General features: G+C 42.8%; 1 protein-coding gene across 3 annotated transcripts in view; it reads right to left on the reverse strand.

Annotated features, from left to right (window-relative positions):
* The window catches only part of fibcd1b (fibrinogen C domain containing 1b), a 105916-nt gene that overhangs the window by 56084 nt on the left and 24824 nt on the right, over window positions 1-25008 (reverse strand). Inside the window, exons 2-5 of one of the 3 annotated variants that reach the window (XM_056432607.1) lie at window positions 24241-24324; window positions 19259-19636; window positions 14355-14514; window positions 10003-10139 (exon numbers count right to left, since the gene is read on the reverse strand). In XM_056432607.1, coding sequence (XP_056288582.1) covers window positions 10003-10139; window positions 14355-14514; window positions 19259-19636; window positions 24241-24324 — 759 coding nt within the window. Of the gene's footprint in view, window positions 1-10002; window positions 10140-14354; window positions 14515-19258; window positions 19739-24240; window positions 24325-25008 lie in introns of all 3 variants that reach the window. The other 2 variants (XM_056432604.1, XM_056432606.1) reach the window with 2 other exon arrangements.

The raw sequence follows: 25008 nt of genomic DNA on the forward strand, positions 1-25008 counted from the left end.
GATGAACTACCAATATAAATGTTGTATTTATTTACATTACAGCACAACACTGACAACATGATCAGTCAGTGCAACTCATGTAAGTTCAGCTCTCATCATAATGCCATCAAGCCATGTGACTCCAGTCAGTGTTATGGGAGTGACTGAACTCTGTCTGTGAGCTTGTAGTTAGTTCATAATCACAGACAGTCAGTCTGAGGCAGTCTGTCAGCTGTCTGTCAGTAATCCAGCTCCTGGTCTTTGATTTGGTGATTTTCTCAACTCCACTGACGAGTTTTTCGGGGCAGAATTGGTATTCATGAAAGTTTTCTCATCTGGGATTGGTTCTGAACTCAGACCGTTGATGACTACGTTCACATCAGCTCTACAGACATCCTCAGATTTAAATAAATTTCAGAATAATAAATATGAGAATCACCATTTGTGACTCCTGCATCTGTCCCTTTTCAAATAATAGAATAAATGCAATTGCAATCACTTTCAAGTAAACCAGATTGCTCTATCAGACAAGAAAAAAAAGCTCAATGTTGAGCTTTTGTTTTGAAGGACAACAGCAGAAAAGCCCAACTCACGGAGGTAAGACCTGGCAAGTCGCCAAGAATCTCGGCTGTCGCGCATGCGCAGGCGTAACCTGTTAATGCCGTAACGTAAACATGTACACGAAGGTACAGGCATTTCAACATGTATTAATTGATGACTTAGTTTTATGTCGGTGTACTTTGAGCTTGTGTAATATGTGAAGTTATCAATAAAGGTCTTTCTGCATTTCCCCTGCGCCCCACCTGTAGTGGTAAGTTCCCCTCTTTCGGGGCGCACAGCTGACAACACAGCTGTGTAAGCGAACCCGTTTTCAGGCGTTCATGAATCAGGCGGAGATGTTTTCTGACCTCAATCTTCCAGTCAGAAAGAAAACATTTCAGAAGACACCTCAGAAAATGTTCGAAAACAAGGAACAATGTGTTTCTGAATTTATTTTCATTTTATTTTGGAGATCGACAGGGAATGTCTCCGAGATCGACCGGTCGATCGCGATCGACGGGTTGGCAACCACTGCTCTACTGTGACCTCTGTGACCCCTGTGACCCCCGTGATATTTGAAGTTCAGCGAGGCCCATATGGAGGTCATGGGTCATTGTACGGAGGTCATAGGTCATACTTTGAAGGTCATAGCTTGGAGGTCATTAGTCATATTACGGAGGTCATAGTACAGAGGTCATAGTACGAAGGTCATAGGTTATAGTGTGAAGGTCTTAGGTCATAGTACGAAGGTCATAGGTTATAGTACTGATGTCATAGTACGGAGGTCATCGGTCATAGTGTGAAGGTCTTAGGTCATAGTACAGAGGTCATAGCTTATAGTACTGATGTCATAGTACGGAGGTCATAGGTTATAGTACTGATGTCATAGTACGGAGGTCATAGGTTATAGTACTGATGTCATAGTACGGAGGTCATAGCTTATAGTGCGAAGGTCTTAGGTCATAGTACGGATGTCATAGTACAGAGGTCATAGTACAGAGGTCATAGTACGGAGGTCATAGTACGGAGGTCATAGAACAGAGGTCATAGTACGGAGGTCGTAGTACAAAGGCCATAGTACAGAGGTCATAGTACAGTGGTCAGAGGTCATAGTACAGAGGTCAGAGGTCATAGTACAGAGGTCATAGTACAGAGGTCAGAGGTCATAGTACAGAGGTCATAGTACAGAGGTTATAGTACAAAGGTCATAGATCATAGCACAGAGGCCATAGTTTGCAAAACAAAGGCATTTGCAGCAGCTGTTGTGCGAGCCTCTCACTCCACTGTCACATGTGTCTTCAGCGATGTCCCTCATTATACTTCTTCACAGCCTTAAGATCACTTTTTTCTTTTTTAAATAATAAATACTATATAAATACTATAACCTCGACCAATAGGAAACCACCGTGTGGTTTCAGACGTCACACTGCGGCGCAGGTTTCTTTGTGTGGTAGTTGTTCCTGTATCCACAGGATGGGTTTAATACTGCTGATGAACGTATGGCAGAGAGTATATATATATATATATACATATATACATATATACACTGTCTATGATGTCATTAGACGTGCAGGCAGATGCCACGAGGGAAGTCCACGACTTAACGGCTTCATGCACAGATGGAGAGCTTTAGACCGTAATTCAGTTAAATCAGACGGTGTTGATACTGACTGCACGCCGTGTGTCAGAGTGCAATTATGAATGATGGATATTGATGGCAACAAGTGTGCTTAGTCACAGGATGTGACAGATGGAGGAGGAGCCTGGACATGAAACTCAGTCTCAGGGTCTCAGGAACACATGTGCACCGTGAGGGAAGGTAGACCTCAACGTCTCCGGAAGTAGTGACATGAAATGGAGAAGACCTCTAATTTAATAACGCTCCATGTAAAAATGTCCTTTTCATCCATCCCTAATTGTTGTGGTTCACCCTCCCCTGGCACGCCATGTGAAAGCAGCATTTATGGAGGAGAGATCATTGCAGTGAATCCTCAACTCAGAGAATCAAACCGAGATGTGAAGGTTTTAGTTTCACAAATTCACGATAAAGAAAAAACAGACGGCAAGGGTCTACTCAAACCCTCTGAGACCTTCAGAACACCACTGATCTAGATAGAGAGATAGAGAGAGATAGGTAGAGAGAGAGAGAGATAAATAGATCGATGGACAGATAGATAGATAGATACATACACTACCGTTCAAATGTTTGGGCTCACTTAGAAATGTATTTATTTTTCAAAGAAAAGCACTGTTTTTTCAATAAAGATAACATTAATCAAAAATACACTCTTTACATTGTTAATGTGGTAAATGACTATTCTAGGTGGAAACGTCTGGTTTCTAATGAAGTATCTCCAGAGGTGTATAGAGGCCCATTTCCATCAACGATCATTCCAGTGTTCTAATGGTACATTGTGTTTGCTAATCGCCTTAGAAGACTAATGGATGATTAGAAAACCCTTGTGCAATTATGTTAGCACAGCTGAAAACAGTTATGCTGGTGATATAAGCTATACAACTGGCCTTCCTTTGAGCTTGAAGTTTGAAGAACAAAATTAATACTTCAAATATTAATCATTATTTCTAACCTTGTCAATGTCTTGACTATATTTTCTATTACATTTTCAATTCATTTGATAAATAAAAGTGAGTTTTCATGGAAGACACAAAATTGTCTGGATGACCCCAAACTTTTGAACGGTAGTGTATTATATATACTTTATTGATGTTTTGGCATTTACGGTTTACTGAAGATAGTTTTCGGGCCTCAGCTGAGGCTCTGATAGAAAACCTGAGACACCAGACCACCACCGCTACAATGAATGAATTGACCGGTGGTCACATGACGCATTACTCTACAGCACGCGGGTTAACCAGCCCGGCCACAGACGGATTAACGCTGTGGTCCTTCTGGCTCCGCCTCCTGCCGTGACTAGCATGCTTGTAAGACTGGAGAGCTCCTCTGAGGTTTAATTGCATAGTTGACCCTGAAGACCAGTATCTGTGTGTGTGTGTGTGTGTGTGTGGGTGTGTGTGTGCGTGTGTGTACGTATGTTCCCTGGAGACAGGAAGATTTTCCATCACACGTTTCAAGAAGGAAAGGATGTGGCCAGCATTGCAGGCGGGAGGAGAACGTGGTATTTTGAGAGTGGGAGAGCAGAGAGTCTTCAGCTGGGTTCATGCATACGGCCTCCAGAGGCCCTATGCATGAATCCAGCCATGCAGGCCGTATTCAATACATGTGTTCAGAGACGACGTGCTGCCGCATGAATCGCTGCCTTTGTCTGTCTGTGTGTGTGTGTGTGTGTGTGTGTCTCCAAAAATGGCCCAAGAGGAAATTATGAGACCGATAGCGCCAGAAAACATCTAATCAAGATGGCCGTCTTTCAACTTTTAACCCTTTCAATGAGGTAATTGAAACATTTGAGTCACCTGCAAACAAAATCCCAGAGCAGTGGGATGTCCTTCACCCTGTTGGGTAACTCCTGGTCACAGGAGTTGCACTCTCACGGTAACATTTTCATTTCCTATCGTGTTAATAATTGAAGCTCATGAATGTAATAGTTTTGGCTCATGAAAGAAAAGATGAGGTCCTGTCAGTGGGTCAGATTAATACACATTTACAGTAAATATAATAATAATATCAATATAGAAAAGCATCTTCTGCTTTGAAAAGGTCTGGTATGGTGTTGTATATGGTGTGTGTGTGTGTGTGCCATCTCTAAGGTACAAATAAAGAGTAGTTCAGGGACAGTAGTACTTTCAGCTTCCTCTCGTCTTGTATCTCTGGCCCTCCCCATCAGTCTGTTTCCATGCTGCAGTGTTTTTACTTTTCCGTGTGCAGCTCGTTGCAGCTCCAATGTGATTAATTCTTTATTCACGCTGCTCTACATGCTCCACAAAGCCAGAACACGGCTCCGAGGAAGGCCACCTCTCTCTTTTTTTAGAGAATTACCTCCAGTTTACAAGTTAGTAAAGAAATCCATTTCCAAGAACCAGCTGGAAAACCAGAAATAAGGTATTTCAGTTCATTATCATTTATTAATGACACACACACACACACACATCATACTGGGCAAACTCTTGTTTTTGTTGTTGTGTGAAGATGCATAAAGTATCTCTAGTCATAGAAAATACGAGAAGTTCAGAGAGGAAGACCACACCCCTCAAGTTCAGAGAGAACGACCACACCCCTCAATTTCAGAGAGGAAGACCACACCCCTCAAGTTCAGAGAGGAAGACCACACCCCTCAAGTTCAGAGAGAACGACCACACCCCTCAAGTTCAGAGAGGAAGACCACACCCCTCAAGTTTAGACAGGAAGACCACACCCCTCAAGTTTAGACAGGAAGACCACACCCCTCAAGTTCAGAGAGGAAGACCACACCCCTCAAGTTCAGAGAGAATGACCACACCCCTCAAGTTCAGAGAGGAAGACCACACCCCTCAAGTTTAGACAGGAAGACCACACCCCTCAAGTTTAGACAGGAAGACCACCCCCCTCAAGTTCAGAGAGAACGACCACACCCCTCAAGTTCAGAGAGAACGACCACACCCCTCAAGTTTAGACAGGAAGACCACACCCCTCAAGTTTGAGGAAGACCGCGCCCCTTAAGTTCAGAGAGGAAGACCACACCCCTCAAGTTCAGAGAGGAAGACCACACCCCTCAAGTTCAGAGAGAATGACCACACCCCTCAAGTTTAGACAGGAAGACCACACCCCTCAAGTTTGAGGAAGACCACGCCCCTTAACTTCAGCGAGGATGGCCACACCCCTCAAATTCAGACGAGAAGACCACACCCCTCAAGTTTAGAGGAAGACCGCTGTTCCCGGTCCACTGGCGTTAACAGGAACACCTGTGATCCTTTGCGGCGTCACCTAGCACTAAAGGGAACGCCACTTAACGAGGCGCCCCCGGCTCTCCGGCGGGCTCCGCGGTCGCCCACTGGGACGCCCCCCCCCCCCCCCCCCCGAAGCCGACGGATCCGATCTGGCGTGGGGGAAGAAAAAAAACCAGGAAGCGCATGGCAGCACGCTTGTTAGCGCGCTGTGGAGCACGCCATGTTCATATGTCGGGCGCTTCTCCGGCAGCAGATGTCACTCGGCGCCGCCGCTCGGCACTAACTAACTGAAGATAATGTGAAACATCTCCAGAGAGTGATTCATGCTGCGGCAATTACTGTACGGAGAACAATTGAAAAATACAGAGTGTGTGTGTGTGTGTGTGTGTGTAATTGTGTCGGGGCTAATGGAATCAGCTCCACAAGCCGACGCCTCCTTCATCGTTTCAGGATGGATCAAAACAGACCGAGGAATAGCAAACAATTCGATTAAGAATATTGATGATGTGGTTATAAAGTCCAACATGTCTGCCTGCTGATGAAAGCCTGTGAATCCACAGCGGGGGGGGGGGGGGGGGCTGCAAACATCTGTTGGTGAATGTTTTATAATCCTATCACAAAGACAGATGTGTTGGGGACGCAGGAGGAGGAACACTGTGGTCTCTCTATCCCCTCTCCCTCTCTCTCTCTCTCTCTCTCTCTCACTTCATGCATTTACTTACCTTCAGAAGACAAAAAGAAGATTACTTCTTTCAGCGGTAACCTGATTCTTCAACGATAAACCATGTTTTACTTATTGGGTTAGAGGATTAAGAGAAGCCAGATTAACACAGGTAGAGTCATGCATAGTGGATTTTTAAAAACCTTGAATTAAAATCTGCTGTGCATCACCGAGACGCGGCATGATATGAAGGTTAAGGCAGGATCCAAAAATCACTCAACACTTCAGGTGGAAATATTGTAAAAGACACAACAAAATTCACTCCACAGAACTGATAGCAGGTCATTTATTTTTTAAATGTTTAGACTAAGAGTCTACAGCCATGTACTGGACCAGTGGCTCTCACATGGGGGTACGTGTACATATTTCACAGAAAGTACAACACTGAAAAATAAATAAATAAATATATATGTATATATATATACAATATATATATATATTAATATATATATATATATATATACTGTACATATATATACTGTACATATATATGTATATATACGTATATATATGTATATATATACATATACAGTACATATATATACAAATATACTGTATATGTATATATATGTATATATATACATATATACAGGACTGTCTCAGAAAATTAGAATATTGTGATAAAGTTCTTTATTTTCTGTAATGCAATTAAAAAAACAAAAATGTCATGCATTCTGGATTCATTACAAATCAACTGAAATATTGCAAGCCTTTTATTCTTTTAATATTGCTGATTATGGCTTACAGCTTAAGAAAACTCTAAAATCCTATCTCATAAAATTTGAATATTTCCTCAGACCAAGTAAAAAAAAGATTTATAACAGCAAAACAAAATCAAACATTTGAAAATGTGTTTCCAGGTGTTTCGAGTTAATTAGGCGATTCAAGTGATTTGTTTAATACCCTACTAGTATACTTTTTCATGATATTCTAATATTTAGAGATAGGATATTTGAGTTTTCTTAAGCTGTAAGCCATAATCAGCAATATTAAAAGAATAAAAGGCTTGCAATATTTCAGTTGATTTGTAATGAATCCAGAATGCATGCCATTTTTGTTTTTTTAATTGCATTACAGAAAATAAAGAACTTTATCACAATATTCTAATTTTCTGAGACAGTCCTGTATATATCTATAAATACAGCAAAAATAAAAGCGCCATAACACATCTGAAGGTGCCCGCGGTCCCCCACAATGCATTGCATCTGAACATCATGAGAACACTGATGCTCAGGACACAGAAAGTTGAGAGTGTTCTCTGAACTTTTGCATTTCCGCTGCTGCACAAAAACATTTACAGATAAAACACCAACGCAGAGACGTCCGTCCTGGATGTTTCTTTTTCTTTTATTTCTTTTTTTTCACTCCAAACCAATAAACAAGATGAAATATTGAAGCGCTCGTGAGGAACCGGTCCACTCCGCCGGGCGCCGGTCCACTCACACAGTCCTACATTCAATCTACGACTTCTGCTTTTCCACTTCTGAGCTTGAATTGTATATTTGAGAGTGATTGCAGAGCGGCGGATAAAAGCACCTTGTGACACTCCAGATGTCCGTCGTCCGGTCCATTATTAACAAGGTCGTTTTTAGTCCTTTGCTCTTAACAAATAAAATAGTAATAATACAGAAGACATTAAGCCGGCTGCTGCGTGGATCTCCCTTTGCCTCCGAAAACATGCAGGACCCCATGCCCGGAGGATTACTCTATCTGAGAGGGGCCTGTGTGTGTACATATTATAGTTTGAGCGTGTGTGTGTGTGTGTGTGTGTGAGCCCATGCGACCACATATATACTGTATGTGGCATATATACTTCTTTGATTGTGTAGATATTTCTTTAGTCTACTCTAATATACTCTTTCATGCATGTGTGTGTGTGTGTTTGTGTAGGTGTCTGTGTGTGTGTGTAGGTGTGTGTGTGTGTGTGTGTAAGCCCATGTGAACACATAATTACTGTATAGATGTGGCATATGTACACTTCTTTGATTGTGTAGATGTTCTTTTTGTCTACTCTAATATACTCTTTCATGCATATGTGTGTGTGTAGGTGTGTGTGTGTGTGTGTGTGTGTGTAAGCCCATGTGACCACATAATTACTGTACTTGGCACATGTACGCTTCTTTGATTTGTATAGATGTTTCTTTAGTCTGCTCCGATATACTCCTTCATGCATATGTCTGTGTGTGTGTAGGTGTGTGTGTGTAGGTGTGTGTGTGTGTAAGCCCACATGACCACATATTTACTGTATAGACGTGGCACATGTACGCTACTTTGATTGTGTAGATGTTTCTTTAGTCTGCTCTAATATACTCTTTCAGGCATGTGTGTGTGTGTGTGAAGAAGAAGAAGAAGTTGAAGAAGAAGTTGAAGAAGAAGTTGAAGACTTTCTTAGTAGGTTTGTTGAAGTGTATACGTTGTGTCGGGCCGAGAGGAGCTCTCCATGGTCCTGAAAGGGGATTTCACTCTCTCTCTCTCTCTCTCTCTCTCTCCATCTCTTCATCTCTCTCTTTCTCTCTCTCTTCACTTCAGATTCGGATGTTGTCATCGGGGCCCTCTCTTCTTTTTCGTTGTCTCCTCTTCGTCACCAGTATGCTAACATGTGGCTCACCCTTTATTCAAGCCCCTGAACGCACCACGCATCCCAACACCTGCCCCTCTCGTCTCTTAACGAGCATCGCAATCAGCCCAATCTGAGACAGAAATCACCTTCTTCTTCTTCTTCTTTTTCTTTTTCTTCTTCTTCTTCTTCTTCTTCTTCTGCAAAAAGCCGTGATCTGTAACGCTTACTTACTTATTAGCATCGCGTGAGAAAAGGGAGCCAGGCTGAAAGCGTGATCACACTCACCAGCTATTGCTGTACGGCTGCACACAGCCTGGCACACACACACACACGAACACACACACACACACAGACACACACACACACACAGCGTTTACCCGGCGATACCTAGTGTGTCTACTCCATCACGCTGTGCTAAGCACTCTCAGTCAGTCTGACAGTCTTGTTTTATGTGACGTTCAGGGACGACCTTGCCGCAGTCAGTCACCGCTTTCTTTTTTACAAACCGCCGCACGCGGCTCGCCGACGTGGAGTTTTGACAAGTTTGTACACGGAGCGGGTGGAGTGGGAGGAGTCTCAAAATATATATATATATATATATATATATATGGACTGTCACAGAGTTACGTAGAGGTGGAAGTCACCGAGCTGTGTGAGCCTACGGGTGATGTCATGTATAAATATATATATATATACATATTAATTTTATGACCCCAAACACGAGGGCATTAGATGTTCAGACGTTTGTGGGATGTCCTCAACAAGTATGAAGCAGAACTAGTGGTTAGTTCTTCATGGTGGATGAAGGAGATGATAACTGTTTCCATGGAGTAAAGCCACAGAGATAAGCCCCGCCCCCTCTAAGCCCCGCCCCCTCTCAGGCGCGGATGAAGCGAAAAGCCACAAAGTCAAGCAAGATTTTTCCAGATTAACTTGTTTTCTGTGCATTAAAATCTCTTATAATGGCTTCATTTACCGGTCACGCTCAACCCCCCCCCCCCCCGTTATATCTTCTTCTTTCCTCGCCTCGCTCCTCCTCTCTTCCTGTTCCTTTCAGCGGGCCACCTCGTGAGTCCCTCTCTTAGATGTGACTAATTTGTATTCCTGTTTTTCTAAACGCGGTGAAAAAACAACAACATGAAAACGAATGCACTGCTTTTCACACACGAAAACTTGTGCTTCAGATCTCCCGTTTTACGATTTTACGGAGTGATGGATGAGATTCCTACGTTTAGTAAAACATCACAGAGGAAAACTAAACAACCTTGCATGTGATGTCTTGTATGAACCAGAGCTGCAAGTGTGTTCATAACGGGCCTTCATTTCAGTGTGTGTGTGTGTGTGTATGTGTGTGACTCACCGTCCAGCCTCCTCCGTCCGTGGTCATGTCGCAGTACACCTGGAAGCCTGCGGGGAAGTGAACAGGAAACACCGAGTAGATGCCGTCCTCCCGCTGGCCGCTGGCGTACAGGTCGCCACAGTCACGGGGACGCGAGCCTGGGGAGAGGTGAGAGGGGGGGGGGGGTAAATTAGATCGGACGTGGCTCGCAAAAGGGAACGATACCTCGGAGCGGCGAGGCGGAGTGATCCAGTGGTGAAGAGGAAACGAGGAACACATGAGATCACACTCAGAGAGACACACGAGGCCGTCCTGGTTACGCGCAAAATGGCGTGCCAACAATTTGCTGTGGCGAGCTCCACCTGCTCTTGAAAAGAATGGAACGATGCCAGGTGGAGGTGGAGAATAGAAGGAGCGAGAGAAGCCACGTGGCGAGAGATGGGCGACGGACGACGGGGCGGGACGACGAATGCAAGTCTTAAAAAACTGATGCTATACTATATGTTATAGTTGTGTCTATCTTTTCTTTATTTAGTCATGTTTGTATTTCTTGTTATTCTTTTAATTTTGTTGTTATTGTTATATTTTTTTCTTTCATTTTATTTATTTATTTTTGTCATTAACAATTTTTGTTGTATTCTTTTTTGTTCAGGTGAAAATGAAAAAAGTTTTCAAAATAAAATGATGCTATACTATATATGTTCTACTTATGTCCATCTTTTTATTTTTTGAAATTCTATACAAATTTTACATTTTCCAGATTTGATTACATTTTTTACATAAAAAATGTTTGTCTTTTCTTTATTTAGTATTTTTTGTAATTCTTGTAATATTTGAAATGTTTTTAATGTTTCTTTATTTTTTTTCTTATTTTTTTTAATTTACATTTTTTGTTTTTGTCGCATTCTTTTTTGTTCCGTTGAAACTGAAAAAAGTTAAACATTTTGTTTCTATTAATGTTATATTTTCTTTATTTAGATTTCTTTTGTAATTTGTTTTTTACATTTTGGGGATTTTATTCACTTTGAAATTGTTGTCATTCACAATTTTTGTCGCATTATTTTTTGTTCAGTTGAAACTGAAAAATGAAATAAAAATTAAGCTATACTATTCTACTTATGTCTGTCTTTTCTTTATTTAGTATTTTTTGTAATTATTTTAATGTTTGTAATGTTTTTAATTATAATTTTGGGGGGATTTTAGTTAATTTTATTATTTTTCTCATTCACAATGTTTTCTCACATTCTTTTTTGTTCAGTGAAACAAAAACAAAAAGCCCAACTAACATTTACCAAATGCATTGTGGTATGAAACAGAGCTTATATTTCACGTATTTTCCTGAACTTTATTTCCCTTTTTTCTCTTCCATGACCAGACAAGGAGAGAATCCGCCGTGAATCTCATCTGTTTGGTGACAAAAAAAACACATCAACCCTTCAAAATAAGAGTCTCTGTCGTTTCTAACCAGCGCTCTGGCCTTGTCTAACCTCTTTCTACGCGTGAATTGTCTTTCTCTTTTTCATTTTTCGAAACGTCCGATACTCACAGAGCTGAATAATGAATGCAGAAATGAGCTTTTACTTGAACATGTGTGCAGAAATCGCCTGTGAGCTGAAGAGGACTCTGACAGCGGAGAGCGGCTCCACCGCCGTCAGGTCGGGATTCTCCCAACTTCGAGAATCTAACGCACTCTTCAGGGAAAACCAATGCAAACAGCACAGATGATGAATTCTTCAAATATCCAGCGGCGCAGTGGGACAGACGTGTGTGTGTGTGTGTGTGTGTGTGTGTGTGTGTGAACTTAAACACACAGCTGTAAAGAAGCAGACACAGCATCTTAAAGATGTGCATACACTCTGAGTTTTTATATTAGATGTATGTTGAACCTGAAGCAGCTGATCTGAAAGCTGTAGTGTCTCACGGCTGCAGCTATAGAGAGCTAACGCACGTAAGAAAGCATGAATAGTACCAACAAGGATATATATTGCATGATATATAAACATAAAGATGATAAACACTACCAGTCAAAAGTTTGGGGTCAATTAGAAATATTTTTTTTTCTTCAAAGAACTGTATTTTATCAATGAAGATAACATTAAATGAATCATAAACACTCTCTCTACATAGTTAATGTGTAAATGACTATTCTCTGGTGTTTAATGAAGTCTCTACATATATGTATTGAGGCCCATCTCCAGTGTTCTAATGGTACATTGTGTTATCGCCATAGGGGAGTGGTAGAAAACCCTTATAAAATCCGTCTGGTCTGAGGAGAATTTTTTTAATATGTATATATATATTATATATATATATTATTATTATTATTAGAAATAATATATATATATATTATTAGAAATAATATTTCTAATAATATATATTATTTCTTTTCTCAAATTAAATATAAAACAATATAAAAATAAAAAAGTGGTAAAAATACACTACTGTTCAAAAGTTTGGGGTCACTTAGAAATGTCCTTATTTTTCCAATGAAGATAACATTAAATGAATCATAAATCGTCTCTCTAGTCTACATAGTTAATGTGTAAATGACTATTCTCTGTTGTTTAATGAAGTCTCTACAGAGGTGTTTAGAGGCCCATCTCCAGTGTTCTAGTGGTCCTTCATGCCAGGTGAGGGAGTTCTGCAGTGAGGACAGGTGTGGAATTTAAAGAAAAACACTTTTAAATGAACTATTTCCTCCCTTTTGGACAAGGTACAGAAATCTCACATGAAATGATGGACAGAGCAGCATGAAGGTGCATCTCTCCTCCCGGTGTCTGTTGTCTTAATGTCATGGAGAAGAGCAAACCACGTCCACGGCACCTCGGCTGCACCTCGGCGTGTGGAAAGGGCGGCAGATTTCAGACGCCCTCCAAATCCTCCAACAGAAACTAAATCTTCTTTTTCTGATGATCCAAAGGGATATGTGAGGAGTGTATGTCGCTGAAGGAGGCTTCTCAAAGCGTCTTCAATGCTCAACGAGGAGCGAGATTAGAGAGATAAGTGGATTTCACGCGATGCCATCATTCGGTGCTTCAGATAAAATGATGCATTACGAGAATGTTTGGACATTTTTTGTAAAACTGAAAGAAAAAAAAGCTTTTAAAGAATGCGTTGGTTTTTAGTCTACACTTATTTATGACATTAAATTCATGCAAATTAAGGGAACTCCTCATGTGAGTGAAATATTAAGTTTTAATCGAATGCAATATGAATAGATGTCTCCTCGTTACATTCATTCTCACTTTTGAGGGTTTTTTTTAGCGTTGATGATAGTTTACAAAGTGTTGCATCATATTGTGAGTTATCATTCACTAATGCATCAACTCAATTATGCTTTCGTCCAGATTTCAGCCATAACCCCAGCTGTGAGCTATGCTAACCCTGGATTACGGTATGTTTTAAATAACTGTTAAAATCTGGAATGTGACGAGTCCAAATCTCCAAAAATGTGAAGAAGAACATGTTTTTTCATTTTTTTCTGATGATCCAGTGTGATATTTGAGAAGTTTATGTTCTTCTCAACGAGGAGCGCGATTAGAGGGAAAAGTGGATTTCACTGAAAATGTGACGTTAACTGTTCTATACTTAAGATAAAATGATGCAACACTGTACACGTTAAGTTTTAAATCTTAAAAATGTAATGTGAATTTTAAAAAATACATTGTATTATATTAATAAGAGCATCGAACGAGAAGGTTTTCGCCCCTGATGAAAATACACCGAAATACTTTTTTTTTAAAAGAATATTTAGCCACGATATTTACCGACATTTATAACTTCAAGAAAAGTGCACGTTAAAGCTTTTAGGTTCACTTCTCAAAACCGCCATCAGGTAATAATTCCGTAATAATCTGTCACGGGCCAACGCCGCTCGGAGGAAGACCCGATCATTCATAAATCGACGACTCACGTGAAGCTCTCCGGTTCCTCCGTCCTCACGAAGAGAACACATCAAAAAACCTCTCTCTCTCTCTCTCTCTCTCTCTCGCTGTGTGCTAAACATGAGTGATGGAGGGCGGGAGGGTGGGGGGGGGGGGGCGCCATCGGGTACACTGAGCCCGTTTAAAAGCCTTTCCAGCGGGAACGCCGCCGCGGGAGGAAGGAGAGAGAGAAATGTGATGGGGAGAAGAAGTGTGTAACCGAGGCCGCCGGGCGATGTGGAGGAGACGCGGGGAACCACCGGGGGGCGCCGAGGGCAACGGACGTGCGGCGAGATGGACGACGGAATACGACCTCAGAGGAGCAGCTGGAAAGAGGTCGCGGAGAAGGCGACGAACACCGAGTAAAGACAGACAAATAATACACAAAAGGCGGAAAAACATCCAATCTCGGCAGACGGACGGCGCCATCGCCGCCGCCGCCGTCCTCACCGTTGGCGCAGCCCTTGAAGCGAGCCCCTCTCACCGGCGCCCTCTGCAGGTCGGCCTTGACGCGCGCCTTCAGGCCCACGTTCTCCTTCTGCATGGCGTTCAGCGCGTCGCTCACAGAGTTCACCACCTTCACCATGTTCATCTGGCTGTCTGACAGCAGCTGCAAGGCACACACACACACACACACACACACACAGTTATAATCCTTAATAATACAATCATTTAAAACCCAATATGGCATTAAAACCCCAAAATACATTGTTACATTCACTGAAAACGATGCACGAGCAGTATTTGACGTAACAAATGTCATATTTTCTCGCATAACTCTTCGTCATGCCGTGATGAGGAGGAGCAGAACAGCCGGTCCGCGGCATTTTAGAAGAGGAATCATTATTTTCCCCGAGTCGCTAAAGAGTAAAGCGCAGTAAAGAAGAGGAAGATGGACATTTTCATCACGGCTGAACGGAGAAGGAATGACACGAGGTTCGTTTATTACGCTTATTACGACTTTGAGGATAAGCGATTCCCTAAAAGATGGTTTCTTCCTCTTCTTCTTCTTTTTTTTAGTGACATCCCATCGATATGGTAACGTGACCGCCAGCATCGTTAGACACGCCTGGTCCTTTTTCACGGTAGTTTACGCTGCGTTGCCACGAGATGACAATATGACTTTGAAGAAGGGGGGTGGGGGGGGGGGCTTGTATCCTTGAGGCGATGGCACTAATGCATAGAATGTTTTATTTGTAGTTAATGGGTTGAATCCTACGGTATTCAAACCGCCGGTTCTGGTCCATATCGGATCTGGAGGAACTTCAAAGAGTACCTGAACCCTGGTGGATGCTGAGAAACCCAAAGGGCCCTCGGGGAGCTCGGTGATGGATGGATGTGCTCGGCCAATCAGAGGGCAGGACGCCCTGTGTGATCCACTGGGGTCACTCTCCTCCCTTTGTGGGTCGCTCATTGACGAAAAGATGGTTTTAACACGTGTTGCCCTAGTTGGCTAACAGCTATGTAGCCAGGTGCTGGGGCCCCACGTGTACACATGTACAAACACACACATACACACACACACACACAATCTCTTCCGTACCCAGTGTCTCTCGCACTAACTTTATTTTTTCCCTTCTTCCTCCACTTTATCACACATACACACACACGCACACACACGCACACACACACACACACACACTCTTTCGTACCCAGCGCCTATCTGTATACCTTTCTTCATCCACTTTATCACACACACGCACACACACATATGAACACACACACACACACATATGAACACATGCGCACACACACAAACACAAACACACACAAACACACACACACAAACACACACAAACACACACACATACATACATATGAACACATGCACACACACGCGCAAACACACTCCTCCATACCCAGCGTCTCTCTCTACCTTTCTTCCCTTCTTCCTCCACTTTATCACACACACACACACACACACAAAGTCCTTTCTAAGGGTTCGTCGTGTCCTCTCAGGTGTGTCTGTGCAGCAGTATGCAGGTGTTGACCCACTGAGCAGCAGCTGTGGGCGGGGTGCATAACGAGAGCGCCGCGGTGAGGGGCGCTTGATTTTTATTCCTGCATACGTTGTTTTCTTTAACGGTGGATTATTTTCATTTTTTTTTTAAAGGTTAATGTTATTTGATCAATGAGTTTGCCCTGGAGAGTTTCAGGGTTGTGATTTTATTAATGCGGGGACATTGTTTTGCGTTGTTGTTGTTGTTGTTGTTGTTTTTGTTGTTGTTGTTGGACTGTCTACGGTCTGCGAGTCAAGCCGCGGCGAACGCATCAATTAGCCTCCGGCTGTAATTAGCTGTCATGAGACAGCCGCTGCATCGTGAGTGGGCGGAGCCATCGAGGAGTCGCCCTCCTCTTCCTGACCGGTGGAGCTCGGAGGGAAGTGGGCGGAGCCATCGAGGAGTCCCCATCTTCAGGATCGATGGGCGGCTCTGTGCTCCTCTTCGATCGGCAGTTTGATTCTGTCCATGTGTAGTTTGAGGGAGGGGCAACGAGGCCATACGATGACATCATCATTAGTCAGGTGTCATGTCCTTCATGTGTTTCACAGTGTTGTCGTCACAGCTCTGACACACCTGTGTAATTATATAATCGAATCTTATGTTTCTACAGCTTCCGCCGGAAACTAAAAACACATCTTTTCCGACTATATCTGGAGTACAACAGAGATTAGCACTTCAGTGGCACTTAAATAGCTCTTATTATGGTACTTTTGTAGCTCGACTATGTTAAGGAAATGTTACTTCCTGTATTCTTGTTGTTCTTAGTTTGTACTCTTGGTTGATGCACTTATTGTAAGTCGCTTTGGATAAAAGCGTCTGCTAAATGACATGTAATGTAATGTAATGTTTCCTCCGTAATAACATTATATTTCACAAAAACACATTTCCAGTAATTCACGTTGAACTGAATCACTAAAACTCTAGAGGATATTTTATTGTTCATGTTCAAAGACTCACATTCATATTTTATGTAATTTACTTAATTGGAATTATCTTTGAAGCTCCCAATTTGCTTTATTTAATTTAGTTTATAGATTATGTCTGCCTTTCATCATCATCCACTCATCTTCTAATTATTCTTATTCTTCCTCTTCTACTTCTTCGACTTCTTCTTTTTCTTCCTCTTACTTCTTCAGCTTCTTCTTCGTCTTCTTCGTCTTCTTCGTCAGATTCGGATGTTGTCATCGGGGCCCTCTCTTCTTTTTCGTCGTCTCCTCTTCGTCACCAGTATGCTAACGAGCTGCGAACATGTGGCTCACCCTTTATTCAAGCCCCTGAACGCACCACGCATCCCGACACCTGCCCCTCTCGTCTCTTAACGAGCATCGCAATTAGCCCAATCTGAGACAGAAATCACCTTCTTATTCTTCGTCTTCTCCTTCTTCTTCTTTTTCTTCCTCTTACTTCTACTTCTTCTTCTTCCTCCTGTTCTTCTTCCTCTTCTTCTTCTTCTTCTTCTTTTTGTTGCAGTCAGACATTGTGCAAAACAACTGAATGTCATCCAGATAATGATGTAAACTGCATGTTAGGTCTGTTGGACTTATGCTTTTGGGGGATGTTACCTTTCTATGTATGTAATGCAGTAGGGGTGAAGGTCACAAGGTCACGAGGTCACGAGGTCACCAGCTCATGGACATTCACCTTTTAAACCCATTGTTCTAGAACTGCTCTTAAGTGACGTCGTCCTTCTATGCCGCTCTTTGGTTCCTCTTCTTCAGTTAGTCTGGTGTTCTGTATTTAGTATTTTACCTTTCCTCTTGTTAGGCGTTGACTCTCTGTAGAGCCCTTTGTACACTCTGTTTTTAAAAGTGCTATATCATTAGATGTGTGTACATTTTTAATTTGTGAATGTTATCCTGAAGGTCAAGTTCTCAAATAGAGCAACACCGTTCTGTTACTGTCAACAAACAAACAAACAGCGGAGCATACAGCACACACACACACACACACACACACGACGAGACGAGCGTCTTTGGAGCGGCTTCGCGGAGCGGCGACGGGCTAATGTCTGTTTTTGATTCATTAGTTATCCGCCTGGTAACTACACAGAGGTGTCGGGATGACTGTCTGTGTGTGTGTGTCTATGTGTGTGTGTGTGTGTGTGTGTGAAATTCCGCTAATGACTTTCCTAAATGTAAATAGATTTACTGACAATATTAAATCAGGCTCATGACAAAATACTAGCACCGAGGCACAGCAGTGCACGAAGGAATCGGTAAATAATGCTGATTCGGGGGGAAAAAGAAATCCCATACTCTTGTTCGGTCCCACGTCAGCTCAGGGTTTTATCTAAAAACCCCCCGTGACCTCATCTTCATAGAAACAGCCGGACAGAGCGAGCAACACAAGCCTCATTTGCACTTCAATCTCGTTGCTTATTGAGGTTTCGTATAAAAAATAAATCAAAAGGGAAAATTAACGCGGTTGAGTTGGCTCCGGCTTTAGTGAACGATGGTGTTTGGATTGGATTTTTGCAGTCGGGGGTGGAAAAAGGACGAGACTAAATGAGACCGACTTCGAGTCCAATGAGCTGTCACGCATTTTAAAAGGTGGTTTCACAATCAATACAGATATCGATAGAGGGGTGTTTCGCAATCCAGTCCTTGAACGCCTCTTGTACAGTACTTACAGTCATCACTTGAGTGTTGAGTGCACCCGGATTTAGTTCATCTGTTTTTTTTTACTGCTCAACCTATCATTTTTTACACGTTTAATCATTACAACAACAACAAAATCTAAAAAGCCACACAGTTCAGCATCTAGGCCACTAGAAAGCAACATGAGCACCATTCATGACACACACGGGAGAGGATGTATTCCACCGCGCCAGATCATTTGGGTCGGCGGTTCAATCCCCGCCCTAGTCGACGTGCCCTTGAGCAAGACACTTAACCCTGAGTTTCTCCCTGTAGCTGTGTCTACGGTGTATGAATGGACCATGATTGTAAGTCTAACTTCGGATAAAAGCATCAGCTAAATGACATGTAATAATAATGTAATAATAGTGTAATAATAATGTAATGATAATGTAATAATAGTGTAATAATAATGTAATGATAATGTAATAATAATTTAATAATAATGTAATAATAATGTAATAATGATGTGATAACAATGTCATAATAACGTCATAATAATGTCATAATAATTTAATGTAATAATACTTCATATTTCGACGCTACGGCACCGTCATAAAATAAGACAAATACCCCCTTTTAATGTATTCATTGATCACTATTACAGCCCTATAGAGTGTTTGTCTCAATGCAACACATCAGATATGAATACATTATCTCCTAAATGCATGTCCACTAGTGTGTGTGTGTGTGTGTGTGTGTGTGTGTGTCTCACCTGTATGAGGCGCCCCTGCTCCATCTGCAGCGTGTTGAGGTCTTGCCCCAGGCTGCCCTGCCCCCTGCGCAGAGACTCATAGTCCATCTTCAGTTGCCCGGCGTGGGCCGACAGCTTGGCCACCTCCTCGGCCAGGCTGACCAGGAGCGTCCGGTCCTGGCCCTTCACCGACTTCAGGTCCGAGTCGTGGTCGCTGAGCGAGTGGAGCAGCGACGTCTGCACGCCCTCCAGCCGCAAAAAGTTACTGTTGTAGTCGGGACAGTTGGGGTCGATGAAGATGTTGATGCGAGAGCCGTCGCCCCGCTCCACGGTCACCAGGGCGTTGGCCTCGTCCTGATTGGTGGAGATGTGCGGGAGGCCGTCGGACATGGGTGGGGCCTGGTAGTGATTCATAAAGAGGATGGTGCCGGTCACGGTGACGGCCAATAGGACGGCCACGAAGAGCAGGATGGTGCAGAGCAGGTAGCTGCAGCTCATCCTCTGTGAGTGGGGAGGAAAGAGGGAAGGAAGGAAGGGATAAGGGAGGGAGGAAGGAAGGAAAGAAAGAGGGAAGAAAGAAGGTAAAGGGGGTAAGGAAGGAAGATGGTAAAGGGGGGAAGGAAGAGAGGAAGGAAGGAAAGAGGGAAGGAAGGACGGAAGGAAGTAAGGACGGACGAAAGAAAGGAAGAAATTGAGGAAGGAAGGTAGGAAGTAAGGAAGAAGGGAAATAGGAAAGGGGGGAAGGAAGGAAGGAAAGAAAGAGGGAAGAAAGAAGGTAAAGGGGGTAAGGAAGGAAGATGGTAAAGGGGGGAAGGAAGAGAGAAGGATGGAAAGAGGGAAGGAAGGAAGGACGGACGGAAAGAAGAAATTAAGGAAGGAAGGTAGGAAGGTAGGTAGGAAGGGAAAAAGGAAGGAAGAAGGGAAAGAGGGAAGGAAGAAGGGAAAGGGGGGAAGGAAGGAAGGATGGGCGGCGGGTGATAAGAAGAAGGGAAAGAGTGAAGAAAGATGGGAAAGGGGGAGGGAAGGAAGGATCGACAGAAGGAAGGACGAAGGGAATGGAGGGGGAAGGAAGAGAGGAAGGAAGGAAGGAAGGAAAAGGAAAAAAAGTGGTGTTAGCATCACGGTCGCTAGAAAAAAAAAGTCGGAAAAGAAAAGAAAAAGCGAGGAGAGCTATACCTCCGTCACGGGGGACATTTTTATGCCAGATGCTCCGCACTCAGCAATATGAACTTATTCCAATTTGGCAGAATGTACTAGCGGATGATTTATGCAGCAGCGTAACAACTGCCAGTCGTCTTGGGAATCAAGACTCTGTGTACGACTCCCCGTGTGTCATGAATACAGCAGCGGTGCAGCGGTGGAGGAAACCTCTGGTCAGAAGCACAGATGTTTCACATTTCAGAGACAGGAAGGAAAAATAATAAAACCCCGAAACAATAAGCAGCAGCCGGGAAGAGAAAGTTAAAGGAAGAAAGAAAGAAAAAACCTCTGACAGCCAATAGAATTTAAATGAATGTGCAGCAGAAAGTAGAATCCTCTTAGAGGACACAGGCAGACCTCTCCCGATAACGTGGGCTCCATTAACTGGACTATAAAGGCCTCCATGATGGCTTTTTTATGATCCATTTTCCCACTCAGGTCCAGAGAACCAGCACAAGGTAGGAAAGAGCAAGATGGCCCACCGGTGCATGATTAAAAATGCCTGGCTCCCCCATATCCTCCTTCAAATGAACCAGCAAGTGATCTCTTACTGATTATTATTTTCATTTTTTTTCTCCCACTCTGTGAGAATATGTGGGCAGGTGTGTGTGTGTGTGTGGAAGTGTGGAAGTGTGAGAGAGTGCGAGCTCATTAATATGTAAATTGGCTGCACAAGCACAGTGAAGCACATTAATAGACTGCTAATGGTCTGCTTTACGAGAAAGCGTTATGGTTTCCTTAATGTGAAGAAAATCAATTGTGTTGTCCAGGAAATAGTCAGGTCCACCCGCGTTTACCCACGTAAAAAAAAAAATTCTAACTTCCCCCTGCGACTTGTCCTGGCATGGGTTGAAGTATTGGCTTTGGGCACACACACACACACACACACTGCGTGGGAACCAGATGAGCTCCCCGAAATATTAGCCCACATATAGATGGTGAAAAACAAAAGGGTTATATGTGAGCCCTCCTTCCTCTAATCAGGAGCCAAAGCACATGCACACACACACACATGGCGCTCATGTGGAGCCTGAGGGCGGTGGGTTCTCATGTGGGTCCCAGACTCATATGGGGCCCGCGGGCCACGGAGAAAATGTTGCTCGGCCTAAAATATGATGCGTCTATGAGTCGCTTTGATAAACAAGATAAGACTTTAGCTCTGATTTAAAAAAACTAACCCTTAAAAACAACAAGCAGACGGGGCCTTGGGTAACACAGTTTATGTATTTCGTACCAGAAAATAAATGAATCTGGGTAATTTTGAGAAGACACCGAAAGCCAAAGACTTTTTCATTCTTTATTCCAGAGGGAAATTGGAAAAAGACTACTTTCTGCACTTATTGGATTTATTGATACTTTTTGTGTTCCTGTAATATGAAAAACTCCATTTGCTGGAATTCACTAAGTACATTGATAAAATGAGTATGCATTATTGTTTGTTTTTTCTGCAAGGAGCCAACTTCTGTTCCTGCAGTTTTCTGACACACACACAAATGCATGAAAGAGTATATTAGAGCAGACTAAATAAACATCTACACGATCAAAGAAGTGTACATATGCCACGTCTATACAGTAAATATGTGGTCATGTGGGCTTACAGGCTCCCACACGCACACACACACATACATACACACTTATGTACACACTCACACAAACTCAGACACACACTCACATACACACACACACTCACATGTCCGTGCCGACCTCATTTTAGGTCCCACGGGGCCATGTGCAGTCAGGTCCCCACCGACATAGAGGTTTCAGAACACACACATATGTACACACACACACACTCTCTCTCTCTCTCACACACACACACATACACACACTCTCTCACACACACTAACACACACAGGCACAAACACACACTCACATGCACACGCCCGTGGGGACCATATTTTAGGTCCCCTTGGGGCTGTGTGCAGTCAGGTCCCCACCGGCATATAGGTTTAAGAACACACACATATGTACACACACACACGTATACACACACACACACACACACACTTTCACACGCACACACACACAGCCAAATACTTGTAACAGACATGCAAGAACATGCACATATTGCAGATGAAACATAAAGGGATTACTGTGTCAGAAATGGCCCACGTCTCCGTGTTTTTCCCCTAAAATCCATAATCACATCAAACAGCTGCGGGGAAGTGTTGCCGCATAACTAACTTAAGATGCAGACGGTGACGGCGTGATGAAATCTAACTAAAACTGTGTTTTTCTTTCGTCTATTTTGAGCGAGGTCTCGGCTACGTGTGTGTGTGTGTGTGTGTGCATGTGTGTGTGTGTGGCAGGTTGTCGTGCTGTGCATAATATCCATAATGGCCTTGCGCTGCAGAATGGCTGCAGTGTAACATTAGCACAGTTTCAACGGAGCTCCACCGCCGGCGGGCCAGGACATCAGTGGAAACCATCATCGGCACCGCACTAAATATTCATTGCTGGCATAGTGACTGTTGACATAACACCGAGGAGATATATAGCGACCCCGCTGCGCTGACAGCAGAGACATCCCCGGAGCAGTCAGGGCACGCAGTCAGAAAAACCTTGGTGGATACACTGGAGCGGGCACACACTGGTCCTCAGACGGGAACGCTTCAAACCGCATGAAGCAGCTTCTGGTAGTTTAAGGTACAGACAGGAGATAGAGTCGAGCACTAAAATATAGTTCCCACACGCAGAAAAATTAAGGTGCCATCTGGAACCGAAAACCCGTTATTCTTCAAATAACATATAAAGGTGTCTCAAAGAACCTTCAAAACATGGTTCTTTAAGGCCCCATTTATGGTTCCACAAAGAACCTTTCAAACCAAGGTTCTTTACAGAACCATATCCTTAAATAGTTCTTCAAAGAACCTATAAAGGTTATATTTATATATATATATATATATATATATATATATATTTCCACCGGACACAAAAACACATCTTTTCCGACAATACCTTGAATTAAGGCAGATTTCAGTGGCACTTATTTATGTTTTTTCTTATGGTATTTATTAGTTTGGCTTTCTTGAAGAAATGTTACTTTCTTGATTATTGTTGTTCTGAGGTTGTACTCGTGGTTAAATGCACTTATTTTTTAAGTCACTTTGGATAAAAGTGACTATATATATATAAATCTATATATAAATCTATATATAAATATATATATATATAAATATATATATATATATATGTATATATATATATATATATTTATATGCACTGATTGTGGACAAAAAGGAAACTGCTTATTATTAGTTTGAATCGTCGGCTTGTTGCCAGGAGTCAACCTGCAGTGTCAGCTGTTCCAGGAAAAGAAATTCCAAATAATTAGTCCATTAATTGATTATATCATAGACAGAAACTGCATCAGCATACTTTAGACTAGTTTCCTGTTGTTTTTCAAGCAAAAAGTTCCAAGTTTCAAAGATATTAAACTTAATATCAAAGTAGACAGCAATGTGACGACGTCCCCTTGGACTCTGGAGACGAGAGAGAGAGTAGGATTATCTCGTCCCTATTTTCTGTCATGTTGAAGACAATGCAATACAATTACGATCAGATGAATTAACAAAAAAAATAAGCGTTCGTTTTATACTGCAAATAGTGAGTAAAAACAATTCTGCAATATATTTTAAAACAATATGTCAAAGAACAGGATGACACTAATTACACTAGAGCCTCTAATTTAGCCATCGCTAATGATGTCCCTTCTGATATAACCCGGGACCCATAAGAACATGTTGGTGTGTGTCTGTGTGTGTGTGTGTGTGTGTGTGTGTGTGTGTGTGTGTGTGTGTTACCTTGGCGGGCGTCTCTCTGGCCGTGTCTGAGTCTGACCAGCGGTGTTTGAGCTGGGAGGAGCTGGGCACACACTCACAGAACGTCTGCATGGGACACACACACACACACACAGGGCCAGCAGGGTTGGCGTTTGTTCACATGTCACATGTGCAATCAGGCACACACACACACACACATGCATGCATGCATGCACAAGTATGCACTGGGAATACGGGAGGGAATATTTGAATAACAGGTGTAAACAGTCGGCTGCGGCTACATTCTCTCGGCTCTTAAATCTAGATAAATGGAGATAAACTACAACCAGGTGCACACGTCACTGTGCGCTGACGTCGACGATCTGTACGCCTCAAAGGCATCGCTGAGATAAATAGATTATGACGGGCTCAATGCATCTTTTTTTTCCCTGAGTTGCAAGATCATCAGAGAAAGAACAGCAATAATAAAAAAAGGACAATTTCATCAAACGTGTGTGTCGTTCACACTCGCAGCTGGATGTGTGTGTGTGTGTGGTTCTGATGGGTGTCAGCGTCTGGGGGCGTATCCGAGTCGCCGCTCAGATAATAACAGAGTAATTATGAAAGTGAGGGCTTTCTGCTCCGTCGTACCATGACCGTAAAAACCACGCTGACTCCCACTGTGGAACTGCTTAATTAGCCCAGGACCACTGTGTCGACACACTCACACACACACACACACACACACACACACACACACACACTTGTGGGAACGCATGTACACAAAAGTGCCTACAAACAGACTCAGGA

This window comes from Pseudoliparis swirei, chromosome 15 (genome assembly GCF_029220125.1).
Source record: "Pseudoliparis swirei isolate HS2019 ecotype Mariana Trench chromosome 15, NWPU_hadal_v1, whole genome shotgun sequence".
NCBI classification, from domain to species: domain Eukaryota; kingdom Metazoa; phylum Chordata; class Actinopteri; order Perciformes; family Liparidae; genus Pseudoliparis; species Pseudoliparis swirei.